The sequence below is a fragment of the Cajanus cajan genome, chromosome 5 (genome assembly GCF_000230855.2).
Source record: "Cajanus cajan strain Asha chromosome 5, NIPB_CcT2T_4, whole genome shotgun sequence".
NCBI lineage: Eukaryota > Viridiplantae > Streptophyta > Magnoliopsida > Fabales > Fabaceae > Cajanus > Cajanus cajan.
The window spans coordinates 31,443-57,070 of NC_138521.1; the positions used below are offsets into that span (position 1 = coordinate 31,443).

Sequence of the window (25,628 nt, forward strand, 5' to 3'; positions counted from 1 at the left end):
ATGGCAATATATTAATATAAAAAGTACACGAAAGGGACAGGAGATACTATCCCATTGTGGAAGCAGAACTATGCGAAGATTCTAATTATTTACTTTCATCTTTAAATAAAAGATTCTACAAAATGCGGTGAATCTTTAAAAATGTTAACTAAAATCGAGTCGATGCCATCCCTCATTCCCCCACAAAGATTTGCAAGAAATTTGAGACCTATTTAGGACTATAGTACACCCGCCACCGAAGGATGGCACCTGACATAAAACAAGTAACTTGACAAAATGAAAGAATTACCAAATCCGCCCACAAAAACAGACACCACCAAATATCCCGCCGGACCTGGTTAGTCCTTTGCAGAAGAGGACAGCAGCACTAAATGGCTGAACTCAGATCTTCTCTGGGACAATCCTGTTGAGATGAACAAGCGAACCTGCAAGGCTACATGTACCCTATGTATTCCATTCACAAAAACAATCACTGCTGTCGGAGCATTGGTGAAACTAATGTATACCTGTCTAGAGCTTTCTTAAAAGTGCCACATATTTACAAGTACAAAATGCTCATCCAGCATTGTTAGCAACTTCTGCAGCTCTCTGCCTCATCATTTCCATTACAGCAGCTCTACGCCGTGAATCAGACTGTTGCTGCAACCTTCTTAAATGTTCTTTTAAATCTCTGGTTTTAAATCAAATGAACAGTGTTAATACATGCAAAATCAATAAAAAGAGTTAACTCGAGAATAATGGGAATGGCTGGTCCACAAACCTGCAACGTGGTACGTGGCATTCAGATTCTTTGCAAGCACGAGCATGAAGTTGAAGCAAATACCACATTTTCTTGCAAAGAACACAACCTCCAGAAGCTCGTGTTTTGCAGTGCATCCCATGACGGAAAAGCCCCTTCACCTTGCGACAATTAGGGTATTGGCAATGTGCAGAACGACATTGGGATGCATGAACAAGGAGATCAAGCATTTTCCGTAGCTGAAATTCCAGAATATTTATATCAGAATCAGAGCCTATATCATATACGTATGCAGAAAGCTGCAATATCACACCACCAAGCAAGGTGGTGTAACTGTGTAACAAAGCAATTGCCAACAAAAAATTGGATACACTACACAGTCCGTCCAAAACGTATGTGGAAAAGACAAGAAACAGTCAAATCAATATCCATGCTTTTACAAAATATTACGAGGGAGGGAAACAAATGCTGGAAAGATTGATGGGTGGAAGCACTGGAGAGATTTATTATAATTGTAACTAAAGATAATATAGCAATAGCCGAAAAAGTTTTAAATCTTGGTATAAAGAAAAGAAAAAAAAAGGAGGGGGGTAGTAATAGAAGTAATCCACAAGCTACAATTTAACAAAGATGCACATACACCTCCCCACTTTTTATGTTTACAGACTATAAAGAAATAAATAATTACAAGTGGAGCTATTACTGTGACCCCACACACCAAAAGTAATCAATTATTTACCATGTAATAACACATCGTACAAGGAAAGATCATGGGATTCGATTCTTTTAAAACGTACAATATATTAGAATTATCATGTCATTTCATTATCCCTTTTTTGCCAATGCCTTTGAAAATCATCAAACATGAAACCCAAGAATAATGTTAATTTTATACTCAATGACATCGTTCTATCCATGAAGCCAACCTCACCTAGTAGGAGATAAGGCTTCTCTTTTACACTTAAACTCAAATTTAACTTGCACAGTTATTATATGTTCATTGTTATTATACTCAACTTAATAAACTAAGCAACTCCTATCCATGCTCAAATTTCATTACATGTGAATATATGACTGTTTTATTTGGCATGCAACATAAACAAACTGAGAAATAAGCACATTCGATAATATGTAAGACAAAGATACAGATCCTCTCATGTACAACAAGGCAGGCCATATTCAAATCTTGTGTCTCTTTCTCCCTATTTAATGTGATATCAAAAAAGGGATAGACACGATATTTAAACATGACTGTCATGTTAAAATTTTACATGAGAAGATTCATTCTCATAAGAGAGTCCATAGGGGCAAAAACTAAAATCTTATATCACCTGCAATACTCGAAGCTGCCTTGCTTCTTTGTTCTGAGCATCACGATCCACCATGGATGGATGATTTGTCAACTTATGAGGATGATCAATACCTCCCTTTTGATAACAAGCATTGCATACATCATACTCAGGGCAAACTTCACAGCGCCATCCTTGACCAGTTTCTATGTCAAGATAACATATATTGCAAGTTGTAACAAATGCGGGAGCTGTTGGATTATGGAGATGATAAAGGACCATCATTGAGGAATGCTTTGCCCGCCTTAGTGTATCATACTGGTAATGATTCCCCTGGCAGAGACTCAGAAATGCTTGTCTAGTGTCAAAGAATTCACTCTCAAGAATATCATCTCTGTCCTTCGTATCAGATGGAACATCAGTAATTTCAACCTGAGCATTATGATGTGAATTAAAATAAATCACTTATACTTGGAGCTATCGCATGATTGTGTGTATTTGAATAGCTTATTTTGTTTTAAGAAAAGTCAAAAATAAAAATGCTCAGCAGTTTTCACTGAAATGTCATTTTTTGAGTGTAAAATAATTAAAACCGGGCATGCAATATACCAGTCCAATTTAGAACTCCATAATTGTCTAACAACTTGATGATTAATGGGCAAGTCCTAACAATCTCGGACAGCAGTGAAGAAAAAACGAACTTGTATACAAGAACTCGTATTACATGGCAAAATTAGAGGTACTTACTGGATAAAGAGTATGTTTCTCCCTCTGATTAGTGGGATGTCTTTCTCTCTCTTCACGCTTTAGTTCTGCATCATAACACCTAAGAAAAGGCAAGACAGAATGTGTGACTAGCAAAATTGATTCTTAAGTTAGGAGGAGGTTCAGTCAGCAAGGATAAAGCAAACGAGAAAGATCATGAAAAGGGATCTGAACAACAAATATTAATAAGATCATAAGATATGATGTCAAGATACTAAAAAATATGATATTGAGACAATATCTACAACTGTCTGCCAGTTTTCATATTTTGTCCAAATCTGCAGTAAAAATTATTTTATAAATTCAAGTCTTATGAACTAGCTTTGAAAAGCAGATTGGAACGGTTAGTCCAACCAGGAAACCAATGACCTGATTGACCTGCTTGTGCCAGAATTATGTGATTCATCCGATTCATCTGTGATCCCTATGATTCATCATCCAATTCAAGAACAAAAACAATTCCCAGTACAATTCGCATCTCCAGCTCTTTGAATCGAATCATATCGTATGTATCAAATCATGAATGCTACGATACTGATAGCAATGCTTAGAAGGCCATACTGAAGACTATTCTAAAAGCTCCTTGAAGAATATAAACCATTCAGCAATGTATCAAATAACCGTTATAACCCCATTATAACGGAATAGCATAAAGGTCTCCAGCCGTATCACCATCCATTATTTGGCGTTTTATGGTGGCATCTGCCATATCCGCCATGGCGCCCCTAATGGTCGTTGCGCCGTAAAGGTTTACAAAGGTCATGGTGAATATGGTGCTTTTTTATTTAAAAAAACCCATTTTAGAGTTTTTGATCCAAGCCCAGCCCATTTTAAAGAAAAATCCAAAACACTTGCCCCAATCGCGGAGTGTTGTTGCTCCCAACCCTGAACATTGCTGCTGCCCTAGGGTTCTTTGAACCTTTGTTCAACTCCGGCTACTGAACTGTAGCGGCCCCTCACTCCGCCGAACCTTGGAGTGAGGTTCAAAACAGGTAATTTTTTTAGTGTTTTTTTTTTCCTTCTTTTTTTTTTTTCCTACTTCCTCCTCTTTTGTCCAATGATTCTTCATCTGTTTGAGTTCCTATTATTCATCTTTTATTCTTCTATTCCTCTTCATCTGATCTTCATATCCTTCATGTTGGGTCTGGTTTGAGTTCCTATTTTGTTCAAACATTGAAAATTATATTTTGTTCCCTATCTTTTATTCTGCTTTTTTATATAAGTTGTTTTTAATTAATTTTTTTCTGCTTGTAATTTATTTTTTGTAGTTTTTTTGTATATGTATATTATTATTTTTTTGGTCCGCCATGCCGTCGGCCATGTTTATAATGGATTTTTGGCTCACCACCATAGACTGTTATCCGTTATCGATAACCTTGCTATTCAGGGTATCAGTACTGTAGTCTAGCAAGCACGATTATGACATGGGCATCAATATGACACCATGGGCATGGGTCACAGCAATTTACTAAAGTTGTAAGGGACAGCATGATCAGGATACTTGTTTGTGCTTCATAGACTTCAGTTCATGACTACTATATTTAGTCAAAGAACACACAACTTTGATATTATGTATAGCAGTAAACACATCAGATGCTAAAAACATGGAGATAAGATTGAAGAGTCCTTACTTATCACAAATCTGAAAATTCTTGCACTGGTTGCAAACCCAACGTTTGCCAGACACCATTAAAATACAACAGCTAGTACATGCATGCTGCAAATGAACCATAATAAAATCTTCCTTCATCGGGCAAATGGTTTCACCAAGCTGGAGAAAGATCAAGAATTTTATAAGAAATTATTAAACATAAGGAACCTAACAGATAAATATTAAAAATATGTTTGAAAATTTAGTTATATAACACCCAAATAATATGAAAATGACAAGCAAGGGATCTCATCTACCAAGAGAACAAAACTATGTATTATACATGTAAAGTAGTGAATTACTTTGTGCATAAGGAGCAGGTCCTTTGAGGCATTTCCTGAAAGGTCTGACTGACCAGATGCTTTTAAAGCCCTTTTTGTTATAGTTTTCTTAGTTGTTCCCTTCTTATTTTGTTTCCTTCCATCTTCCTCTTGACGAAGCTGATAAATCAAATCCTCTGCAGCACCAGGCCAGTAGTCACCATCAAAATATGGGAGTCTTGCTGCAGTAACCTTAGCCCTACATTCACCGGTAGATATGAAGAAATGATCGTACAAGTTGGTGAGGTCGACCACAATATTCTCCTTGGCAGCTTTTCTTAACATGGATAGATACCTGAACAAACATGTTTAGAAATGCAAAGTTAGAGATGAACAAACCTATGACATTGAGCAAGAAAACTAAGTAGACAACTTTTATCTCTTTTGCCTATACAGAAGCTATTAGGCTCACCATTCACGTAGCTTATCTGATTTTGGTGTTTTCTGAATTTCTGGATGGCAATATAAAATATAATCTTCACCCTTTAATGGAGGACAGGCCCATATATAGCAGCTTGTAAAACCACGTTTCTTGCAATATTCAAGATATCCAATCTATAAAGAAATAATTTGTATCAAATATAAATTATAGGAAGATAATGACCCAGAACTAGAATATCTCCAAGGAAGAGTCCCGAAGCAATAAATGTAAGCATCCAAATTTACCAGAATTTCATGGTAAACAAAAGTCCGAAGAGCCTCTCCTGTCACTGCTTTAACCTCAGGCCTAAAATACTTCACAGAATCCAAATATGAAAGATACACCCGGCGCTGATTAGGAAATTGACATTCAGATCCAAACTCTTGAACATACATGCCAAATAGGCAAACTTCCACACCTTCTATCTTTTGAAACAACAAAATGACCTGGAATAGATAGCAAAGGGCATTAATATAACGATTCAATTATAATTAGATTGATAAAGTCAATCAATCACCTTCGATTTATATGGAAATTCTGTTGGGTAATTTTCTTCCTGAAAAATCTCCAGAAACCGAGGTTTCACTTCTAACTTTTTGTCAACAGATGACACAACTCTAACAACAAGAGCTTCAGCTCCAGGAATCTAATAACATCCATGGATGACATTAGTAGTCCATAGAAAACCATGATACTAGCAAAAGAAACATTAAAAAACACAAAGGAGTATAAAAAAATAAATAACTAAAAAATAAACAACAACCAAGTCCTTCCCACTAGGTGAGGTCACCTACATGGATCGACCAATAATGTTACATGATGAAAACAAACCACAGTTAATGGTTTCACCAATTTTATTTTCATGTTCTCCCTTTTCATCTAGGGATACGGCTGTCTTTCATCTGATCTACTCTCCTTAGTGGGGTTTCTATAGGTCTTCTCAAATCGCAATAATACTCAAACCACCAAGGCAAGATTCTATCATTTTTCCTGTTAAGGTTCTGCCCCCAACTTTCTATCTGATGCATTATTCCAAATCCTTATATCTATATCCACTCATCCAACTCAACATTCTTATCTCTGTTGCATTACTCTGTTGTTGGCATTTTACTATCCAAAACTCATTTCCACATACCATCACGAGTCTTATAGCTAAGGTAGACAAAATTAAGATCTTTCATAGGAATATAGGATTGAAAAGAGTAAGGAATCATGCAAATGGTGTGATTATAACATGGATCGGTACATCTGACTATAAAATTATATACATAAACCTATAAATAAATGTATATAGAATAAATAAGATATAACCTTTAAAATACAGCAAACATTTAAATAAACTTAAGTACATAAAAAGTCACATACATGAAACAACTTATAAGATGCAAACTGAGAGGTAATAAAACACATAAAACAAGCTAATAATTCCAAAAGTAGTAAGACAACTTTTTGGACAATATGTAAAACTTAAAATACCAAAAGAAAATAAGCAACTCAACAACAAAGCACCAAAACAAGTCAAACCATCCAGCACAGCACAGCATTCAGACAAGTCAAACAAAGGAAATAGAAACAAAACCCAGTTCAAAAACAGCAGAACCAGAAGCCTTAAACAAAGAACAAATGCAGAGAGCCAGATGAGATTGGATGGAGAAGAACCCGGAAAAGATTAACCCCAATGAATCAAAACATGGATGCAAAAGTGAGCGAATTAGCAGAAGAAAAGAGAAGAGGTGGAGACAAGTCGAAGTGATTTTTTCCAAGCGGAAGATGCAGGTGAGTCTTCTCTCCCCCCACCCACAAACAAAGAAAAAGGGCTTCTCCTTCACACGATGGGATCATCTTATTCCACCAATTTTACACTTAAGAATTAAGATAATAGCCCTCAATTTAAGCCTACAGTTACAAGAAAAACAACTGTAGATCGGTCTTGTGTTCTCACACTAATCATGACCTCCAAATACATATCATACAATATTGATGAAAGAACTAAAACATACTAAAGAAAAATAATGATGAAATAAAGATTTAAACCAGACATATTTCTGCCAACCAATACATGAATCACCTCATCACAACTTTTTCCTTGAATCCTTGCCCTTTCTTGTTTTTCTTGCTTTAGCCGTCTAAATAACCGCTGCTCTATGTGATCACTAAGAATAGTTCTCGGCAAGTCCTTGGCTCCAAGTAGAGCACTTTGGGGTAAGGGCTTGCGCTCTCCTCTTTCTACTTCTTGAATATAGCAGTTAGGGCAAGTATATTCAGCTTGTCCACCATCATTTCTTCTGCCATTAAATAAGGCACAAATTTGATGTTGCCACGCTTCACATTTATCACATTGAACCCACTGCACAGAGAACAAATAGTTAATAAAACAAAATGTTAACTGAACAATAAAAATGCAATTTATGGCACACATAACACACCCATTCTTCAGTTTCCTCATCATTCTTCTTCTTTTCCAATCTTGACTTTGCAATAGGAGTCCCATCAACAATGATGTTCTCTGTACGAGCATCATTATAGCATGGAATACAAAAATAATGTCGTGTGTCACCAGTGCCCGTGGTATAATACATGTTATTTCGTTTAATGCGAACCCCACAAGTTGTGCAATAGATAGGTGGTGGTTCAAAGGTAAGCTTCTCTACAGCACACAATTGGCAGGAGTTCTCACTCATTGAATGCTCCATTGCTTGATTCTTCTCTGCTTTTGACTTGCTCTGTCACATGAAAATGATGCATTGTGGCAACATGTGGATACCAGAAACAATTAGAGAAATAGTGTGAAATATAATACATCAACAATTAAAAACTAGTACAATATAATGCTTATCCAAACCTTAAAATACTTATAAACCTCCAGTTTAGGAAAATAACAGAACCTAGGATGTTAAATAGTGAGGTGATACGAAATGTTTTTGAAGTCTACAGTAACAAATAAACATGTATTTGGATTAACCACTTTATCTGAACATTTAGATTAAAAAAATATAATGATTGAATTAGTCTTATGGTTAACTGTATACTGTATGTACAATATTATGAAAATAGCATTTTATGAAGTTTAATGCATTATGTATCAAGATTCTAGCTCAAGTTATAAGAAATCACATTCCCAAAAAAATTACCATATGAGATTGATAGAAGATTCAAGCAATGGAATATATATGACAGATCTCATGCATAAAAAATCTACCATCAGTAAACCATACAAAAGGCTATTTAAAACAGAAAGACATCAAAGGGTATTCAAGAGGATGTGATAGCGATTACTAGGAATCTAAGTTCTTCAATAGCATAATAAAGCATAATTCAAAATTTGACCAGTTGATACATTCAGAGTGGACTTCATCTGGCGAATCTGGAAAATGCACTCAAAGATTTAAGTATTTTCTCTTGACTATTCTCACAGGCTTTGATCAGAAAAAGGAAAGCCATGAGATTAAAGTATTTTATAGGGCACGTTGTTGGGAAATAAGAAATATGCTTTCTATGCTATTTTTGGCCTCTTTGACAAGGGCAAGGTGCCTACATCTATAAAGGCAAAAAAATATTCCTAGCCCCTAGACTCACCTTTAATTGATATGGAAAACAATTATCCCTAGTCCCTAGTATCTCCTTGGTATGTAGTTGTTATCAATCTCTCCACATTTCAGATCATGCTTCCTTTTATGAAATTGAGTTGAGAGTTGTAGAGGGAAAGAATTATACTATAATGTTTTTTGTACTCATTCTAATGAATTTTCCTTTTAAAAGTTATTAAAACATAAAAGTTGTCCATTTTTGTGATTCCTAAAACACAATCTCATTCTGTCTAATTTTTAGAGTTTATTTAGTGTTAGACAACAGTACAACTAAAAAATTCTTTGAACTAGTGACTTCCCCAGTTACAGATGACGTTCAAGTGCATGTGCAATCAAACATGGGATCACTGAAGAATTATATTTCTGTTAACACATACTAATGAAGTCCAAATCATATTTCAACTATTAACAGAAAGTCAGTGACTTGATAGGAACAGATATGCATACCATTATGAAGAAGAAACATATTAAATAGAGAGTAAGTGGAAAAGGTTTGCACTACAGATATAGTATTAGTTTACTAATGAACTTAATTATACTTTTTCAATGAAAAGATGGCACAATAATATAAAGACTTGCCTGGCCAACCCATTGCCTGAGACCAGTGATATGCTCCCTGACTTGCTCTGGAGTAAATAATTCGGTCAATGAGACTCCCTTTATTTTTGGCTTACCAGACTTGGTGCCAGCTGCATTTTCAGATGTCTGCCCAACATTTTCTTGCCTGTCTTGTCCAGTTTCTTTCTCAGCTTTTATATTTTCAGGCCTAGCTAAATTAGAAGGTTCATCATATTTGACAGGTTCAGCACTAGGTGTTTTAACATCTGCATTATTGTTATCCATTTTCATCTCACTAAGCTTTTCATGTACTACATGCACTGGAGCTTCAGCCTTAACTTCTGTAAGCTCAGACTTAATTGGAATAGACTTCTCAGCATTCAGATAGGCTTGGGGTTGGGACTGAGAATCCCTGGAAACAAGAGATTCACAATTCGCAGTAAAAGATGAAGCAGAATGGTCATTTTCAGGATTAATGGACTGGGAGCTGTGCTCAATCTTTATACGTTTTACAGATGGGTGCAAGTCCTCGGAAGTTTCAACAACTAATGGAGGCTTTGTGATCAATCTCGGTGATGTGCCTACAGTATTGTAAGGTTTACAGGATCCATTCACTGCAGTTGGCAAGCTTGATTCAGGTTCCGGACGAATCTGAGGCTTGAATTGAAATGCACGTCGATACTTTCTTACAAAAACACAAACAGGACAACATGGATCCTTGCAGTTTATGAAATGATGAAGCAACACCCTAGTATGATGGCAACGAGGATATGGACAATGGCGCAAGGTGCACCCATCTATGTGCTTGCATAACTTCTGTGCAATAGAACAAAATCGTTCTTTGCATCGTCCTTCAGGGGCAGAACACCGTCGAGCATGAAGTAGAAATAAAAGCCACCTTTGTTGATTCCTGTGTGCCTTTTTGATAGCACTTCCTGAGTCCAGCTGCTCAGCTGAGCCTCTAGAAAGAACAGCCCGACCAATAATAGATCCATCTGATGACAAATTATTGCATTGAGCTTCATCTTGTCCAGATATTCTTTGATGAAAATCCAAGCGGAGATGCTGATCATGTGAAATACTGTCAAGTGTGTGGTTACAATCTTGTGATTGAGGCCATTGGTTTAGAATTACAGATTTGGATTGTGAGCCAACTCCAAGACAGTTAAAATTATTTTGAGACTCTGCAACCAATTGATGTGGGTGCAACATTTGTTGCGAATTTTGAGGTGTTGCTGATGATAAATCACGGTGACCAGATGGGAATGGAAGATGTTGACCGCCCCTTGAGCAATCTTCAGTTGAGTTCTGCTGGAACTGACTCTGCATCTCAGACATGTGGAACTGATCAGAGACATGGGAATTGAGCACTTCTTTATGGTGTTCAATTCCAGGTTCAGACTTTACTCGGTTTTCTAGATTGGAAGCAAGCTGAGACTGACCGAAAGCATCACTGTTGACTACATGCTGAGGCTGCTGATTTTGCATAGATTGAAATTGCTGCTGCATATACTGATCTGGCTGTTGCAATTGTTGAGTCCTTTGCTGATATTGCTGTTGAGAATGCATAAGCCCATCTCGTGAAGTCAATGAAGACTGGAAATTCAACTTCTCTAACTGATTAATTGGTTGAGACTTTATATGAGCAGCCTGCTGCATACCATGCAAATTTGAGTGACCACTTATCAATGAGCTAGTTTTGGGTATTGATGGCAATTTGACTGAATTAGTGTTCTGATTGTTCATCATGGGCCCAGAGGATGTTGCAGATGTATACAAGTTTCCAGAAGCAAAAGTGTCAACATTATTCATTCCATATCCATCACCTGACAATAAAATTGATATCCTTTCTGAGATATGTCAATTTCTAAGAGAAAAATGCAGAACATGAAACATACATACAAACACATCTATACTCATCTAACAAACAGCAATAAAACCAAAAAGGTTATGCAACTTAAAACAGATTCTGGTAGGAGGTAAAGTGCCTAGCCTCATTCCTTGATAAAATAGAGAAAAAGGAGTAAGAAATATTACCCTGCACTACTGGTTTCTGATTTTGATCAAAGTGCTGCTGCAAGTGTTTAGGGGAATTGGCATAAGTTGAGGCAAAGTTCTCAGAAGTGCCAGGTTCATGTGCAAGTTGTATATTGTTTCCAATCAAGCCTGACCCACTATTTATTGCACCATTTGAATTTGTAAATGGCTTCTGAAGTAAACCAGATCTCATTCCACTACCCATTTGGCTGCTGAAGTTCTGCAATACATGACTATTTTGTCCACCAACATGCTGCTTCTGCTGTGACTGTGGTACCATAGTAGACTCTGCACTGGAAAAGGCACCTCCATTAGTATTAGAATCTATATTCATGTGTGAGTGATTACTGCTGACTGTGAATCCAGGAGTGGGAATCATCTGGCTAGCCATTCTCTGCACCCCCATTGATGATATGTTACCTCCCGAAGCAACAGAAAAGCTGGTAGAAGACTGCTGATAACCATTAGACAAACCTGAAACACATTGACTCTACAATGAAGGACAGGAAAAAGGAAAGCAAAAGGATTCGTGAAGAACGAAAAAATTTTAAAAAACCTAATATTACCATCAAATCTATTTAAGGAATTGCCAAGCAAACTACCAGCTGGTAACATGTTAACATTATTGAAAGGTGTTGATGCTATGCTATTACACCCGCTGGCAGAAATCATTGAGGCATCCATAGAAGATGCAACCATCATGCTTGAATTTGGAACATGTGACATACCAGGGGTTGGTATCATTGTACCAATTGGAGAAGAGTTAACAAGCTGTGGATATTGTTGGTTGTGATTATTCATAGATGCTCGTCGAAGGAAATTCGATAAACGACTCTCTAGTGTATCCAAGTTCATGTAATCCTCCTAAAAGATAAGTCCAAAATATTATTAACACAAAATTAGTATTTAACATTAAGGAAGAAGTTTGAAGGTTCCGTGTTATAATTTCCAGATTTAGAAATCTAAAGTGTTTAAAATTAGGAACAAGATTTAGATCCTTCCAAATAGTCGAAACTGGAACAGAAAATTAACTACGAGCCCAGGGAAAAAACCTTAGAGAGAGCAGCTTTTAACATGCCCTCCTCCAAGCGTTTTGCAAGATCCTTAAGCTTCTTTCTCTGTAAATCTGTAACCGGCTGCTGTTGTCGTTGCAACAACATATCAAAGCTGGAAGGTAAACACAAGATATTTATTGATGAGAATGAAAAAGACTATTGTAATTTATCTTATGCTCAAAATTATACTATTTTTAAGTAAAAAAGTCAATGCAGGAAGGGAAATCGGCACATGATAGAGACAGTAATCTAATTCACTTAATGGCATACCCACTGCAGGGATCCCTTAGCAACAACTTTGATAGAATGATCTAGCTATACATACAAAGTTAAGGCATGAATTATATAGTGGAAGATAAAGAAGCATGAGTGTGACTCAATGTTGTCAAGAAAATTGCAAATATATTCAACTAGGTCATACAAGTGAGCCGTAAAGCATATAATGAAACATGAAAGGAAGTATACTGCCTTTCATTTCATTTCCTTTTTTTAGATAGCTCCAACTATCGATTTCGTTATATGAATCTATCTATATATCATATACTGGCTTTCATGGTTGAGTTTACTCTAACATGTTGGTAGTTAGTTTTAACAAAAATATCGATCCATTTCTTATCATACCTATAGACAAAATTCCTAATAAGAATCAATGAAGTCAATTAACCCCCCCCCCCCCTTTTTGAAAGAATGCAGTTAAACAAAAAAAAAAGCTTACATCTTATCTTGAATAAAGGCGCGAGCTCTGAGCAATTCAGGGTCCATATTAATTGTTGAACGGGGTACACCACCTAAAGGTGGCATCTGATGAGAGAGTGCACTCCCATTCAGTTGGGCTAGTCCAGACAATTGAGACCCTGCTTGATTAGGTACCTGTCCTGACATCTCCCCCGGAATATGTGCTTGCAGTTTCATCTTTATTTTTCACATAACTCAAAAATGTTTCAGGATTCCACCATCTGCTAGCTCTCCTCCCTGTAATCAGGGTACAAACCAGACACATTGATGACAGTGCGAATTATGTCCAAATCCATTTGAATGTATATCAACAGACAACAATTTCATTAGTGGCACGAAGGGCACGTAAGAAAAGAAAAAGGAAGAAAGCAATATTATCGGAAGATACAAAATATTAAAGGAAGAAAAGGCAAAAGATATTGAATGCAAGCAATGTTTTCAAATTTTCCTAAATTCTATCAACCAAAAAAAAAGGTTCTACAAAATCACGCTAAGGATCCCCTTCTGCTTGAAATTGACAGCTGAAAGATTAAATTTATATTATACAAATTCAATCGAACATAACTACAGCAAAAAACCCTAAGTACCGAATCGAATCAATAAATACATGTTCAGGAACACAAACCCTAATAGATTGATGGGTTACAACGAACCTAAAACAGTGAACAATACAGAGCCAAGCACGATTTGATATAGCAATATAGAATTGGAAAGGAACCCCCAGGTTATCGACGACCACGCCGACGAGGATTCACGATGCTTTTGCCGTAGAGAAAGAGAAAGGTCGGTGACACCGTCTCCTACCAAAGGCACGTGCGGAAATTTGCCACGAATGAACTATAATAACGGAAACAAAAACAATCGATAAATAAATCATAAAAGAGAAGAAACCATGAGAAAGACGGAATCGAAAGGGATATTGGTCTACCACAAAACTAGAATGATTTCAGATTTTCAGTTAGGAAGCTTAGGCTCAATCTGGATTTAAAAAAGGCTTTATTGTTTTTTCTTTAATATCATTCAAAGTTGATTTGGATGTTAATTTTTATTGGTTAAAAAAAACAGGGTTATAGATTTATGATTTTAAAAAAAAATAATTTTTATAATAATTAATAACAAAATGATCAATTTTTTTAAAAATATGTAATAAAAATATATTTATGTCATTTGATATGCTGACTTTAAAGGGGAAAAATAATGTTAAATATTAGAAAAATTATTTTTCCTATAAATGTTATATATAAAAAATTAAGGAAATAAAAGCTGATTATGAATCCTATACAAATCATAATTAAATTATAATTGAATGATATCTCCATCAATTAAAATAATGGACACATAACATTATAAAAACAAATAATATCAATTCTATCAATAAGATTTGGAGTCAAACTCTTTAAGCTTTAATAAAACAACAAGCAGATTCAATCACATAATATGCTAATTATTTTAGTCAATTCGATTAGGAACGATATCAAATTACAAAAGTAGAGAACTCATAACCGTTTCAATAAATCACACATAAACCTAAAAAGATTTAGGGATCAATTCACTATCCATAATTTTTTATAATTATCCTAAATATCATTTAATATTGCAATAATGACCTTGACAAAATTATTCCACTTATGATGGTACTCTTATTTATATTAAAGGATCAAATATAATATTTATATCATATTTGTTTTTTTATCTATCCTTTTCTTTTTCACATTTTGGAAAAAAAATCTACTTCCATTGAAAATTATTTTATTTTTCACTTTTCATATTATTTTCTCACTTCCAGTGAGACAAAAATATTCTTTTGTTTTCATTGTTGCACAATTTTCCTACTTTTGGTGAAGAAAAATATTCTTAAATTTTCTTTATTTAATGGTGTTTTCAGGACTACTATAATGTCTTCAATACTACTTTGATTCATAACAATGTAAATAATACAAATATTTTATAAAATTCTTATTATGGAAGATGAATAGCTAACCTTAAAATATTTGTCTTGAAAAATATGACCTTCAAGAAAATTCTTCATAACTTTGGCTTGTAGTTGCAACACCAATGAAGGAAAGACTATCATGTTAATAACGTATTATAAAAGAAAGAAAATGTATAAAGAACAAACAAGACAATATGAGATGGAGAAAATAATCTAACTAATGTACATGTGGAAGGACTAACCTATTTATAAGTACATGTGGTAACTAGACAATTACATAAAAAAGGAATAATACATAATAGAAATATAAATGGTAATGATTGATAATGAATATTGACATCCACTACTAATTATTATTCATAACATATTGGTATTAAAAAAATATAAGGATTTTAAAGGATTGTTGTATTAAAGAGATTTTGAAGGACTTTTTAGTGGTATTTATAAATACCACATTCATAAAACAATCGCATCCAAACCCATCAAATTTTGAAGGATTATTTGAAGTGACTTTTCAAGTGTTTTAAGAATTTTCAAGTGAGTTTTTCATTTTTTTTCTATGTTGTTATCTTCTCCATTTTTTTTTGCTATTAATATTATACTACTATTCATATATAATACTACACTATTATTTCCATTTCATTCCCCCTATTTGGTGAAACTCTAGTATGTAAATGACAGTACCATTGACTTGCTATATTTTCTTTCCATTATCTTTAATTGGCTTGTTCTATTTTGCTTTATTTGGTTGAGTTTGTTCCTTAAATATATAACACAAAAAAATACTTGAAATTTGAACTTTTAAGTAGTAATTTTTTATAACGTGTGTCAATGAAAAGGAAAGCTGGAAACTGAAATTGATATAATGATCCGTACAATCAGCCTTTGTAATTAATTTAAATTTATTAGAACAATATATATATATAAATGAATTTCAGTTAGGATTTCTATTAGTAGAATGAGATGAAAACGGATCTTAGTTGCCCTCTCAGCACAAAAAATTGCAATCTCTCTCCCTCGCGTGAGTTTGTTATTGTTATCTCTCTTCCTTTATGATAATAATTATTTTATTTCTTTTTTTTACTATGAATTTTATTTTTTAACTTTTATATTGTAAAATTGTGATTTTTTATATTATAAAAAAGGAAATTAACATAAGATATTGCGATATCTTAGAATTCAATACTAAAAATATTTCTTCGCAAATAATTAAAAAATTATAAAATTTGTTTTGCACCTATAACAAATTTTAGATATATTTTTTCTTCTCCTAATTGATATTTGAGAATTTCTAAGATATTTTAAATGAATAAAAGTGCATGAAAGACACACTTTTACTCAAATATCGATATAAAATGCAAGGACATATTTAATTATAAGAGAGTAGGGCAAGTGTCTACTGTTTTTTTAATCATTTATAAATAAAATATTTTAAATCACAAATTATAAACAATTTGAAATGTTGTTTAGAATAATTTTTAGTATATGCGGTACTACATAACTTTATTCGTAAATAATGTTGTTCTGGTGAATTTTCAATTAGAACAGTAGATAAACATTCATCTTCAACATTACCGATTAATAAAAATCATAATTTTGAACTTATTATTCAAACCTAGAGTAAGAGCGAGAAGACGTTAATGTTTGAATGATTAGTATAACTATGAATATGTGACTGAATGTTATTTAGGAGGACATGATATTATGCAGAATTATTATTATTATTTAACCAAACATTATTTTGTTTTGTCTTAACTTTTTTTAAATTTGAATGTATAAAAAAAATCTCGAACTCTTATCGTATATTAAAAATTCACGAAATTCTGCAAATTTCGCAAAGTTCCGCAGAATTAATTAAAATATTGACTTAAAAATCTTGCAAAATTATTAAAATCTTAATTTAAAATTTTGCAAAATCTTCCAAAATTTTAAAAATCATAAAAATCCTGAAAAAAAAACCTTTTAAAATCCGCAAGTTTTTTTTTAACTTAAAAAAATCTTAATCTAATATAATATTTATACATCTATACATTTATATCTATACATCTATACATCTATACATCTATACATCTTATAAAGGGAATACCGAGACATGTAACTGTTTTTAGTCTCCATTTTTAGTGGACCATTATATTCCTTAAATGTAAAAAAAAAATTTATATCTTCTTTAAATAACTATATGTAACCTTTTTATAATATGTTATTTGTATATAATTATTAGAGGTACAAAGTGCCTCGATCCCTCCTCTAGTATAACATAATACTGATTCGACACATTAATCTAAAGAAAAGTAACTTATGTGAAATAAATAAAAAATATTATTGATTGGAAAAAAAATTGAATTCGTGGTACTGTAGGTGAGTTTTTTTTCCCCCCTAATTTTAACTAACCTGTGAGAGAGGTGGAGACGTGGTATAGGTCGAATTTCCTTCCCTGGCTCCGGATGTAATGTAATCCAAAATTATGTGGTCTAAATTATTCCTTTTCATTTACGGGTCTACGTGGCTGTTTCTTGACGGAATAGGTGCCACTTACGTTTTCTGGTTCCTATGCACGTACGCACGCACTTAAAAAAGCTTATGCGGAAGCACATTCACAGAGCGACCTTGGATTTTGAATCATGAACGCAGCAGCGTCAGCAACAACAGCTAATAGCAGTGTTTACTCTCTTTCCTCGGGTTCAAATATCAAACGTTTCCTGTTCTTCAATGATGCTCGTCAACATCAACGCTCTCGGTTCCTGCTAGCTCCCAGGGCTTCTGCTCCGAAGGACAGCAAGAACGATGATGATGAGATACAGAAACAGCAACCATCTGTGTCGCTTAGCCTGGACGACGTCAACCCTGTGGGACTCGGTCGAAGATCGCGGCAGTTATTCGATGAGGTTTGGAGAAAGTTTTCCGGATTGGGTCAGATTTCTAGGACTATCCGCACGGATGATCAGGAGGCTCTTGACGCCCTTCTCGTCCGCGAAGGTCCCATGTGCGAGTTCGCAATCCCTGGCGCTCAGAATACAACTGTACTCGTTGTTGGTGCCACCAGCCGCATTGGTCGCATCGTTGTTCGAAAGCTCATGCTCAGAGGTTACGCCGTCAAGGTGCCCCGTGCCCTGCTACTTTCTTACTACTTTTTATAATAATAATAATAATAATAATAATAATAATAATAATAATAATAATAATAATAATAATAATAATATAATTAAGATTTTGAAAGGAATGCTTCAAATGCCTGTCGGTCTAAGGTATCACATGATTTTTTCTGTAACAAAGGCTCTGGTAAGAAAGGCAGATCAGGAGGTGGTTGACCTGCTTCCAAGGTCAGTAGAGATAGTGATTGGGGATGTTGGTGATCCCACCACTGTCAAGTCTGCTGTAGAAGGTTGTAACAAAATAATATATTGTGCCACTGCTCGCTCTGCTATAACTGGGGATCTCTTCAGGGTTGATCATCGAGGAGTTTGTAATCTAACTAAAGCATTTCAGGTCTGTCTCCACACTTTTACCAACAAGTCCACATGCTGCTTGGTAAAATTTAAATTGGACTTGAATTTCAGGATCACAATAATAAATTGGCCCAATCACGGGCTGGGAAAAGCAGCAAAAGTAAGCTCTTGATTTCCAAATTCAAATCTGCATCTTCGTTGGATGGATGGGATGTTCGTCAAGGAACTTACTTCCAAGATGTAGTCACCACAAAATATGATGGAGGGATGGATGCTAAATTTGAGTTCACTGAGAATGGAGATGCCGTTTTCTCAGGTATATCTGGTGGATATTAATAAACAAGGCCAGCAGGTTTTATATTGTAATGGAGAACTCTACATATTCGCTTTTACCCCTATATTTCCATATTGATTTCAGGGTATGTCTTCAATAGAGGAGGCTATGTGGAACTTTCAAAAAAACTTTCTCTACCATTAGGTTATACTCTTGACAGGTATGAGATATTAGATACATGAGTTGTTTTTTATCATTGTATTTTGCTAAAAATTGGAAATTTTACCATGTATTCAATCATAATGAGTTGTTCCGTAATGATAGGTACGAGGGTCTGGTTCTCTCTGTTGGTGGCAATGGAAGATCTTATGTATTAATTCTAGAAGCTGGTCCTTCGGCAGATCCAAGTCAGAGTAGATTGTATTTTGCAAGAATTAGTACAAAAGTGGGATTTTGTAGGGTAAGAATCAATTTCCTTTTGATGAATTATGGTTTCTCCATTTTGACTAACCTGCATTGAAATTTCTTCTTAGCACTGAAGAGAAGCTTTCATATCTCCTGTCTGTATTACTATGACAGGTTAGAGTACCATTTTCATCATTCCGCCCAGTGAAACCAGATGATCCAATGTTAGATCCTTTTCTTGTACATACATTGACGATACGCTTTGAGCCTAGAAGACAGGTTCACTTCCTTACTGCTTTGAATCCACTTTCTTAAATTTGGCCTTTATGACCCAAGACTTTTGAAGTTAAATAACTTTAGGACATGGTAGTTAACAGACTAAACAAATGCAAAAACGTTAAATATACAGGGAAAAGAAGAATGTAAAACTAAATTAAGAGGGAGTCTATGACTCTATCTTTCTTTGTGTTCTAAGACATAATGATCCTCGTGAAATCATTAGATCCTTCTTTACTTCTAGTATAACTGAATCAGATTTTAGGACAAGAATTATTGTGAAAAATCTCTCTTATCTCTGGATCTGTATCAGTGTATTACTGTATCAGAGATAAGAGAGATTTTTAATGCCCCGGTTCTTCCATTCTCTCTTATAAAATTTCTTATCTACCTATATGCTCTCCCTTTTTTATTTGTATTCTTACTTACTACATGTATACCCTTTAACCATGTGGTGCACTGTTATGTCAATTAGTAATTAAGTAGCAGACTTGGGATCCTATGTTTACTTATCCCTGCTATTATTCAATTTTTTTCTCAGAATTTGAAGAGTATGAGAGAAATGAATGTCATTGAATAGTTACTAATATACAGATGGTACAAGTACAATGGGTTATACACACATCTATGAATGCCAAAGTTAACTTGAGCTAAGAAGTTTATCAGTCTGATATTTGCATACTTGTGCCAAAGTTAACCTCAAAGTGATGATATTGTCTTATGTCTTGTTTGGTATAATTAAAACATAAAGTTGTATCGTTTTAAATCTAACACTTATTAATGCTCCCCTATTGTCATTTGAGCAAAACTAAAGTTAAGTAATACATGCGTCAAGGTTAACCTGATCCAATCTTTTCCATTATTGAACTGTTACAATTAACAATTGAGCTGCAAAAGGTGTCATATACAGTTTCTTATTTGCGCCCATCATTTCTTTAGTAGCCTTATAATTTGCTGCATTGTTTGTGTCAACTTGGACAATTTTCTTCCCTAATCTCATCAACAACTTCATCCAACATTTTAAAGACCTTATTAGATGTTTTGGATATGTGTGATACATTGACAATTTTTTTTAAAAAATCCCTTAAAGCTATTAACCTAGAAGTATGGTCCCCTTCCTCTTGTTGGTCTATCCATTTGTCCTTATGGTGCATTCCGTCTTCCAATGAAATTATCCTCCTCCAATGCCTCCTTGGTTAAGTCTACTATTTTTTTTCCCCAAAAATTTGACCCTAATCTCATGGTAGGAGGGTGGTGTAAATCCTAGTGCATGTTGAGAAACCAATTCAAACATCTTGTCTAATTTACGCTATTTGCCTCCCTCAAATTATTGAAAACTTTAGTATGGTGTATTGAAAACTTTAGGACCTTGGTTCTCCCACATACTCCCTTAATTTTTTCATTAATTTTCTTGTAGGGGGTCCAGTTTACTACATTTGCTTCTTCACCTCATCATTGACAGCTTTGCAAGCTAAAACATCCTTCTAATTCATGCCAAATGATGTTTCAATCTACAATCCCTCTGGTAATGACTTTTTCATAGTAATTGCACTTGATTTTTCTAAGATTTCCATCAATTGAAACACCATGTTTCCCTGCCACATGAATTCTACTTCCTAGAGCATTCTTGATCACTTTGCAACTACATTACCTAGATATCAAACTTGCTACATTTTAAGTACTAGTGACTCCACTAGCATTCCCAGCACTACTTTTTTATTTTTTTTTCAGCAAACCAAACTGCAACATAAAACAAAAATCAATTGTTAGAAGAACAAAACCTCCTTCCATGATTTCACAACTGCAACCAATAACCAAGAAGCCTCAACTGAAAAGTCCACAACACGTTTCAGAAATGCAGAAGACCAACACTAACACACAAGTTCAAAACAAGGAAGAGAACAAATATCAACAACCATTGGCTACCATGAGTTCATATCAGGGAAGAGAAGAGGAGAACGGAGATCAAAGTTTGAAATGGCAGAGATGAGGTCAAGAGAGGGAATAATTTGGCCTTTGGATTTTGTTTCGTGTGCAAAGACGAGTAAGACACAAAATGTGTGTTTTTTTAAAAATCTGGGTTGCAAAATTCAACGTTTTGGGTGGTCTTGGGTCTCAAACTCCATGGGAAGCACTAATTCCACATTTTTGCAAGTTTCCCTAATGATCCCATACTAATCCTACTAGGCTACAATCTTCATGAACTCGAGCACAAAGATGCATAAAAGATTCAACATGTGATTCTATGTGCGAGAAATAATTAAGCTAAATCTTGTGCAATATTTATTCCAACTACTTTCTAGGAGAGAAGTGACACAAGTGGAAATAGCAAAAGCGCAATTCAAGAATGGTAATGGTAGAGAATAATTTTGGTTGGGAGAATGGACAAGTTCCAAGGGATTTTATGATCGTGGGCAACAGAAAAGGTGTACAAAAGAGGGTGGTAAATTCACACGTGAGGGATCATTCACTGAGATGTTATTGCTCAACATCTAGCTTCCTTGTCACATGTTGTTTCATTGGCTAAGCTTTTTGAAGAGAAATACTTGCTTAATCAGAAAACCACCTTTGACCACCCTTATCCAAAATACCAATAGACACCACTAGCACAAACAACCAAATCCACAAGCCTACCACCCTTGTTACCCAACCCAAACACTAGAAACCAACATAACCAACAACCAATTAAGTTTTTCCGATGTTAAAAACATATCTACCACAAAAATGAAATTGAGAAGGGAGACAAAATTGTGTTTCACTTGTGATAAGAAATTTTCACCTACCCATAAATGCCTCGACAAACTACTTATTGTTACAATTAGAGAAAGAGGGGGATTGGAAACGAGAACCTGACCCACCCGATGATGACTATCCATCAGATGCAATCACTGGACTAGGAATATTAGCACTATCAAAGGAGCCTCATTAGCACTATGTGATTTTAGGGTGCTATCAATGGGGTGAAAGTAAAAGGACTACTTGACAGTGGTAGTTCAGACAACTTTTTGCAATCGTGGCTTTAAATTAGACATTGAACCAACTTCAGGATTTCAGGTCTTAGTAGGTAATGGAAATTCTGACTATGGAAGGTCCGATGAGGGAAGTTAAAGTACATATCCAAGGGTACTCTTTAAAATTACCAATTTACTTATTGCTAGTCTCAGGTGCAGATTTGGTTTTAAGAGTAGCTTGGTTAGCTACTTTGGGCCCCAATATATTTTACTATAGTGCTTTGACATTGAATTTCCTTGTGGAAGGGACCATTATTACTCTTCATGGTGATTAACCACAAATTCTGAATCCAACTTAATACAATCATCTTTGTAGAATGCAAAAAACTCAAGCTATCTCTGAATTATTTACACTACAGATTCAGCAACCAAATTGTGCTACTGATCACTAGTTACAATTACCCTAGAACATGGAATTTGAAGTAACCCTACTTTTGCACACCTATCATGATGTGTTTGTGGTTTCTATTGGCCTTCCTCCTAGTAGATCAAATGATCACCAACCACAGGGCAGGAAATACTCTTTGCCTCAACCATTTTTGCTTTCTCCAATAAGTCATGGATGTAATTTTTCTGAGTAAGTAGAAGAGCACCATTCTTCAATTGCTGTATCTCAATCCCCAAAAAATACTCAAGGTCACCTAGTTGCTTAAGAGCAAAAACATCACTCAATTGCATTATGAGTTGTTACAATAAGTGTGGAGAACCACTAGTGAGGATTATATCATCTACATTCATAAGAAGGTAGACAATATGAGAGGCATGATTGTAAATAAACATAAAAGGGTCACATTTACTAGTTGTGGACCCTTTTTGAAGGATATTGGAATTGAGCTTCTCAAACCAAGCTCGTGGTGCCTATTTCAAGCCCATAACCCACATTCTAAGAACTATCGAGTACAAATCGGGGAAGGACAATTGGTAGCAGATGCCTTGTCTAGGTCATTTTTCATGGCATGGTCTTAGCCAAAAATGGAATTTTTGCCTATATTTATGGGAAGCATGACTCGGTTCAGAAAATATTACATGATTTTCGCTCTTTTCCACTTGGAGGACATTATGGTGTTGCCAAAATAATGGCTAGGATTGTTGCACAATTTCAATGGCAGGGTATGCATAGAGAGATAACTTTGTTAGACAATGCCTCATTTGTCGGTAATCTAAGTCTTCCAATACACTAACTTTATGGTTGTTGCATCCTCTACCAATTCCACAACAAATATGGGATGATATCGCGATGGATTTCATCACAAGGCTACCCAATGCTAGTGGTTTCACAGTGGTCATGGTAGTGGTAGATCAACTTCCTTACTATGTGCATTTTGCTACTCTAAAAGCAAATTACAATAGTGCCCAAGTGGCTGATTATTCATGAAGACGGTGGATTTCATCATAAGGCTACCCAATGCAAGTGGTTTTACAATGATCATGGTACTAGTAGATTGACTTTCTTAGTATGCCCATTTTGCTACTCTAAATACAATAGTGCCCAAGTGGTTGATTTATTCATGAAGATGGTGGGGAAATTGCATAAATTTCCCAAGACTTTGTATTTGATAAAGACAATTTTTATGAGACAGTTTTGGGAACAACTTTTCAAGTTGAGTGGTACTTCTTTGGCTATGAGCACTGCATAGCATCCCCAATTTGATGGCCAATTCGAAGCTGTCTGCAGCTATTTGGAAATATACTTACATTGTTTTGCTTATGACAATCCAAAAGTGTGGCTGAAATTGTTGTGGGTGGAATTTTGGTATAATATTTCGTACAACCTTAGTATGGGTATGAGTCGTATGACACCATTCAAGGTAGTTTATGGTAGGGATCCTTCTTGGATTGACAAATATGTTACAAATTCCAATGATCCTCCATCATTGCAGTAGTTGTTGCAACAACGTGATGCTTTTTTGCATCAATTAAAGGGAAATCTGCGCAACAATATATGAAGAAACAAGTTGACAAGAAGAGATGCCATGCAAAATACAAGGTTAGTGATATGGTGTTGGTTAAGCTCCAACCTTATCGACAAAATTCAATTGCATCGAGAATAAACCAAATGTTGGGCATGAAATATTTTGTTCCTTTTCCTATTATCCAATGTGTGGTTCTAGATGCATACAAGCTATTGTTGCCCTCAACAACTGGAATTCATTCTGTTTTTCATGTGTCACAATTGAAGTCATGCTAAGTTGTTCACCAACAATCATATGTTCCATTTCCTTTGATTACTAATGACATTGGTCCTATATTATAGCCTATTAGAGAAGAGAATAGGATAATAAATCCTTTTATTTGTTGTATTATTTACATGTATTCAAATGTATTTTTCTGCTAGTATTTGCTAACAGTTTAGGTTAGTTAGATTTGTTTTTGTTGGCTTACTAACTCTTGAGTTAGTTAAGTCCGTTAGGCTTATATATGTAGGTAATACCTCTCGTGTATCACTTTATCAAATTCACTCTGATTCAATAATATTCAACTTCAGAAATCTTCTTTCAATTCATTCTCTCATATGGTATCATCGTGAGCACGGTTCGTTCCGTTTCTTAGCCCACATCTCCGTCGTGCCTTGCCCTCGTGCTGCTAGCGTTCATCGTTGCTGTTGCTCGCGCGTTCGTCGCGCCTCGTTGCCTCTCTTTGCTCGCGCCTCTGTTGTTGCGCAAGCCTCACCGTTGTTGTTGCTTACGCGTTCGTCGCGCCTCGTCTTTGCTGTTGATTGCGCGTTCATCGCGCCTTGTCTTTGCTCTTCGCTCGCGCTCTCTTTGTCGTGCAATTCTTTCCTTTTTGCTGTTTCTTGCTTCTGTTGATCCAATGGCTTCTGCTTCTGCTTCCTCTGATCATTCCGCGTCGCATACCTTTTCCCAATCTGTTACGTGCAAATTGGATGACAAAAATTTCATGACCTGGCAACAACAGGTCACTGCTGTGATTCGTGCCCATGACCTCGAACGTTTCGTGGTTAATCCAAAGATTCCGCTCAAGTTCTTGACTGCTGAAGATCGTGACTCCAACAACATATATCCTGAGTATACTGTCTGGGACCGTAAGGACTCTCTACTCTTTTCTTGGCTGCTTTCAATGCTTTCTGAATCCATTCAGGCTCGTGTCGTCTCTTGTCGGCACTCT

At 35.3% G+C, this 25,628-nt stretch overlaps 2 protein-coding genes across 6 annotated transcripts in view; one reads left to right on the forward strand and one right to left on the reverse strand.

Annotated features, from left to right (window-relative positions):
- Nucleotides 1–69: 69 nt before the first annotated feature.
- On the reverse strand, nucleotides 70–14,194 carry LOC109807847 (histone acetyltransferase HAC1). 2 transcript variants are annotated; one of them, XM_083074656.1, is made up of 18 exons: nucleotides 14,086–14,194; nucleotides 13,811–13,994; nucleotides 13,138–13,394; nucleotides 12,420–12,534; nucleotides 12,096–12,231; nucleotides 11,368–11,841; nucleotides 9,352–11,156; nucleotides 7,612–7,908; nucleotides 7,254–7,532; nucleotides 5,703–5,831; nucleotides 5,431–5,631; nucleotides 5,177–5,319; nucleotides 4,747–5,059; nucleotides 4,425–4,564; nucleotides 2,776–2,854; nucleotides 2,071–2,460; nucleotides 761–978; nucleotides 70–670 (listed from the first exon to the last, which is right to left on the reverse strand). In XM_083074656.1, exons 3-18 carry the CDS (start codon nucleotides 13,332–13,334, stop codon nucleotides 556–558), a joined length of 5,031 nt encoding a protein of 1,676 aa, XP_082930782.1. In that variant the 5' UTR covers nucleotides 13,335–13,394; nucleotides 13,811–13,994; nucleotides 14,086–14,194; the 3' UTR covers nucleotides 70–555. The 2 variants fall into 2 exon arrangements, with proteins under 2 accessions (XP_082930782.1, XP_082930781.1); XM_083074655.1 differs by having other exon boundaries at nucleotides 11,934–12,231.
- Nucleotides 14,195–17,633: 3,439 nt separating this feature from the next.
- HCF173 (high chlorophyll fluorescence phenotype 173) overlaps nucleotides 17,634–25,628 on the forward strand; it is a 32,897-nt gene continuing 24,902 nt past the window's right edge. Inside the window, exons 1-6 of one of the 4 annotated variants that reach the window (XM_083074658.1) lie at nucleotides 17,634–18,188; nucleotides 18,364–18,576; nucleotides 18,648–18,852; nucleotides 18,955–19,030; nucleotides 19,135–19,270; nucleotides 19,390–19,494. In XM_083074658.1, the coding sequence (XP_082930784.1) occupies nucleotides 17,712–18,188; nucleotides 18,364–18,576; nucleotides 18,648–18,852; nucleotides 18,955–19,030; nucleotides 19,135–19,270; nucleotides 19,390–19,494 (1,212 nt within the window). In that variant the 5' untranslated portion in view covers nucleotides 17,634–17,711. The remainder of the gene's footprint in view (nucleotides 18,189–18,363; nucleotides 18,577–18,647; nucleotides 18,853–18,954; nucleotides 19,031–19,134; nucleotides 19,271–19,389; nucleotides 19,495–25,628) is intronic. The other 3 variants (XM_083074659.1, XR_014433804.1, XM_020369996.3) reach the window with 3 other exon arrangements.

Coding starts and splice junctions, on each gene's coding strand:
- LOC109807847 (XM_083074655.1), bottom strand. CDS start 13,334: ATGAAACTGCAAGCACATATTCCGGGGGAGATGTCAGGACAGGTACCT. Junction 12,232..12,419: donor TAAAAGCTGCTCTCTCTAAG/GTTTTTTCCCTG, acceptor CTTATCTTTTAG/GAGGATTACATGAACTTGGA. Junction 4,565..4,746: donor ACCTGCTCCTTATGCACAAA/GTAATTCACTAC, acceptor ATCTTTCTCCAG/CTTGGTGAAACCATTTGCCC.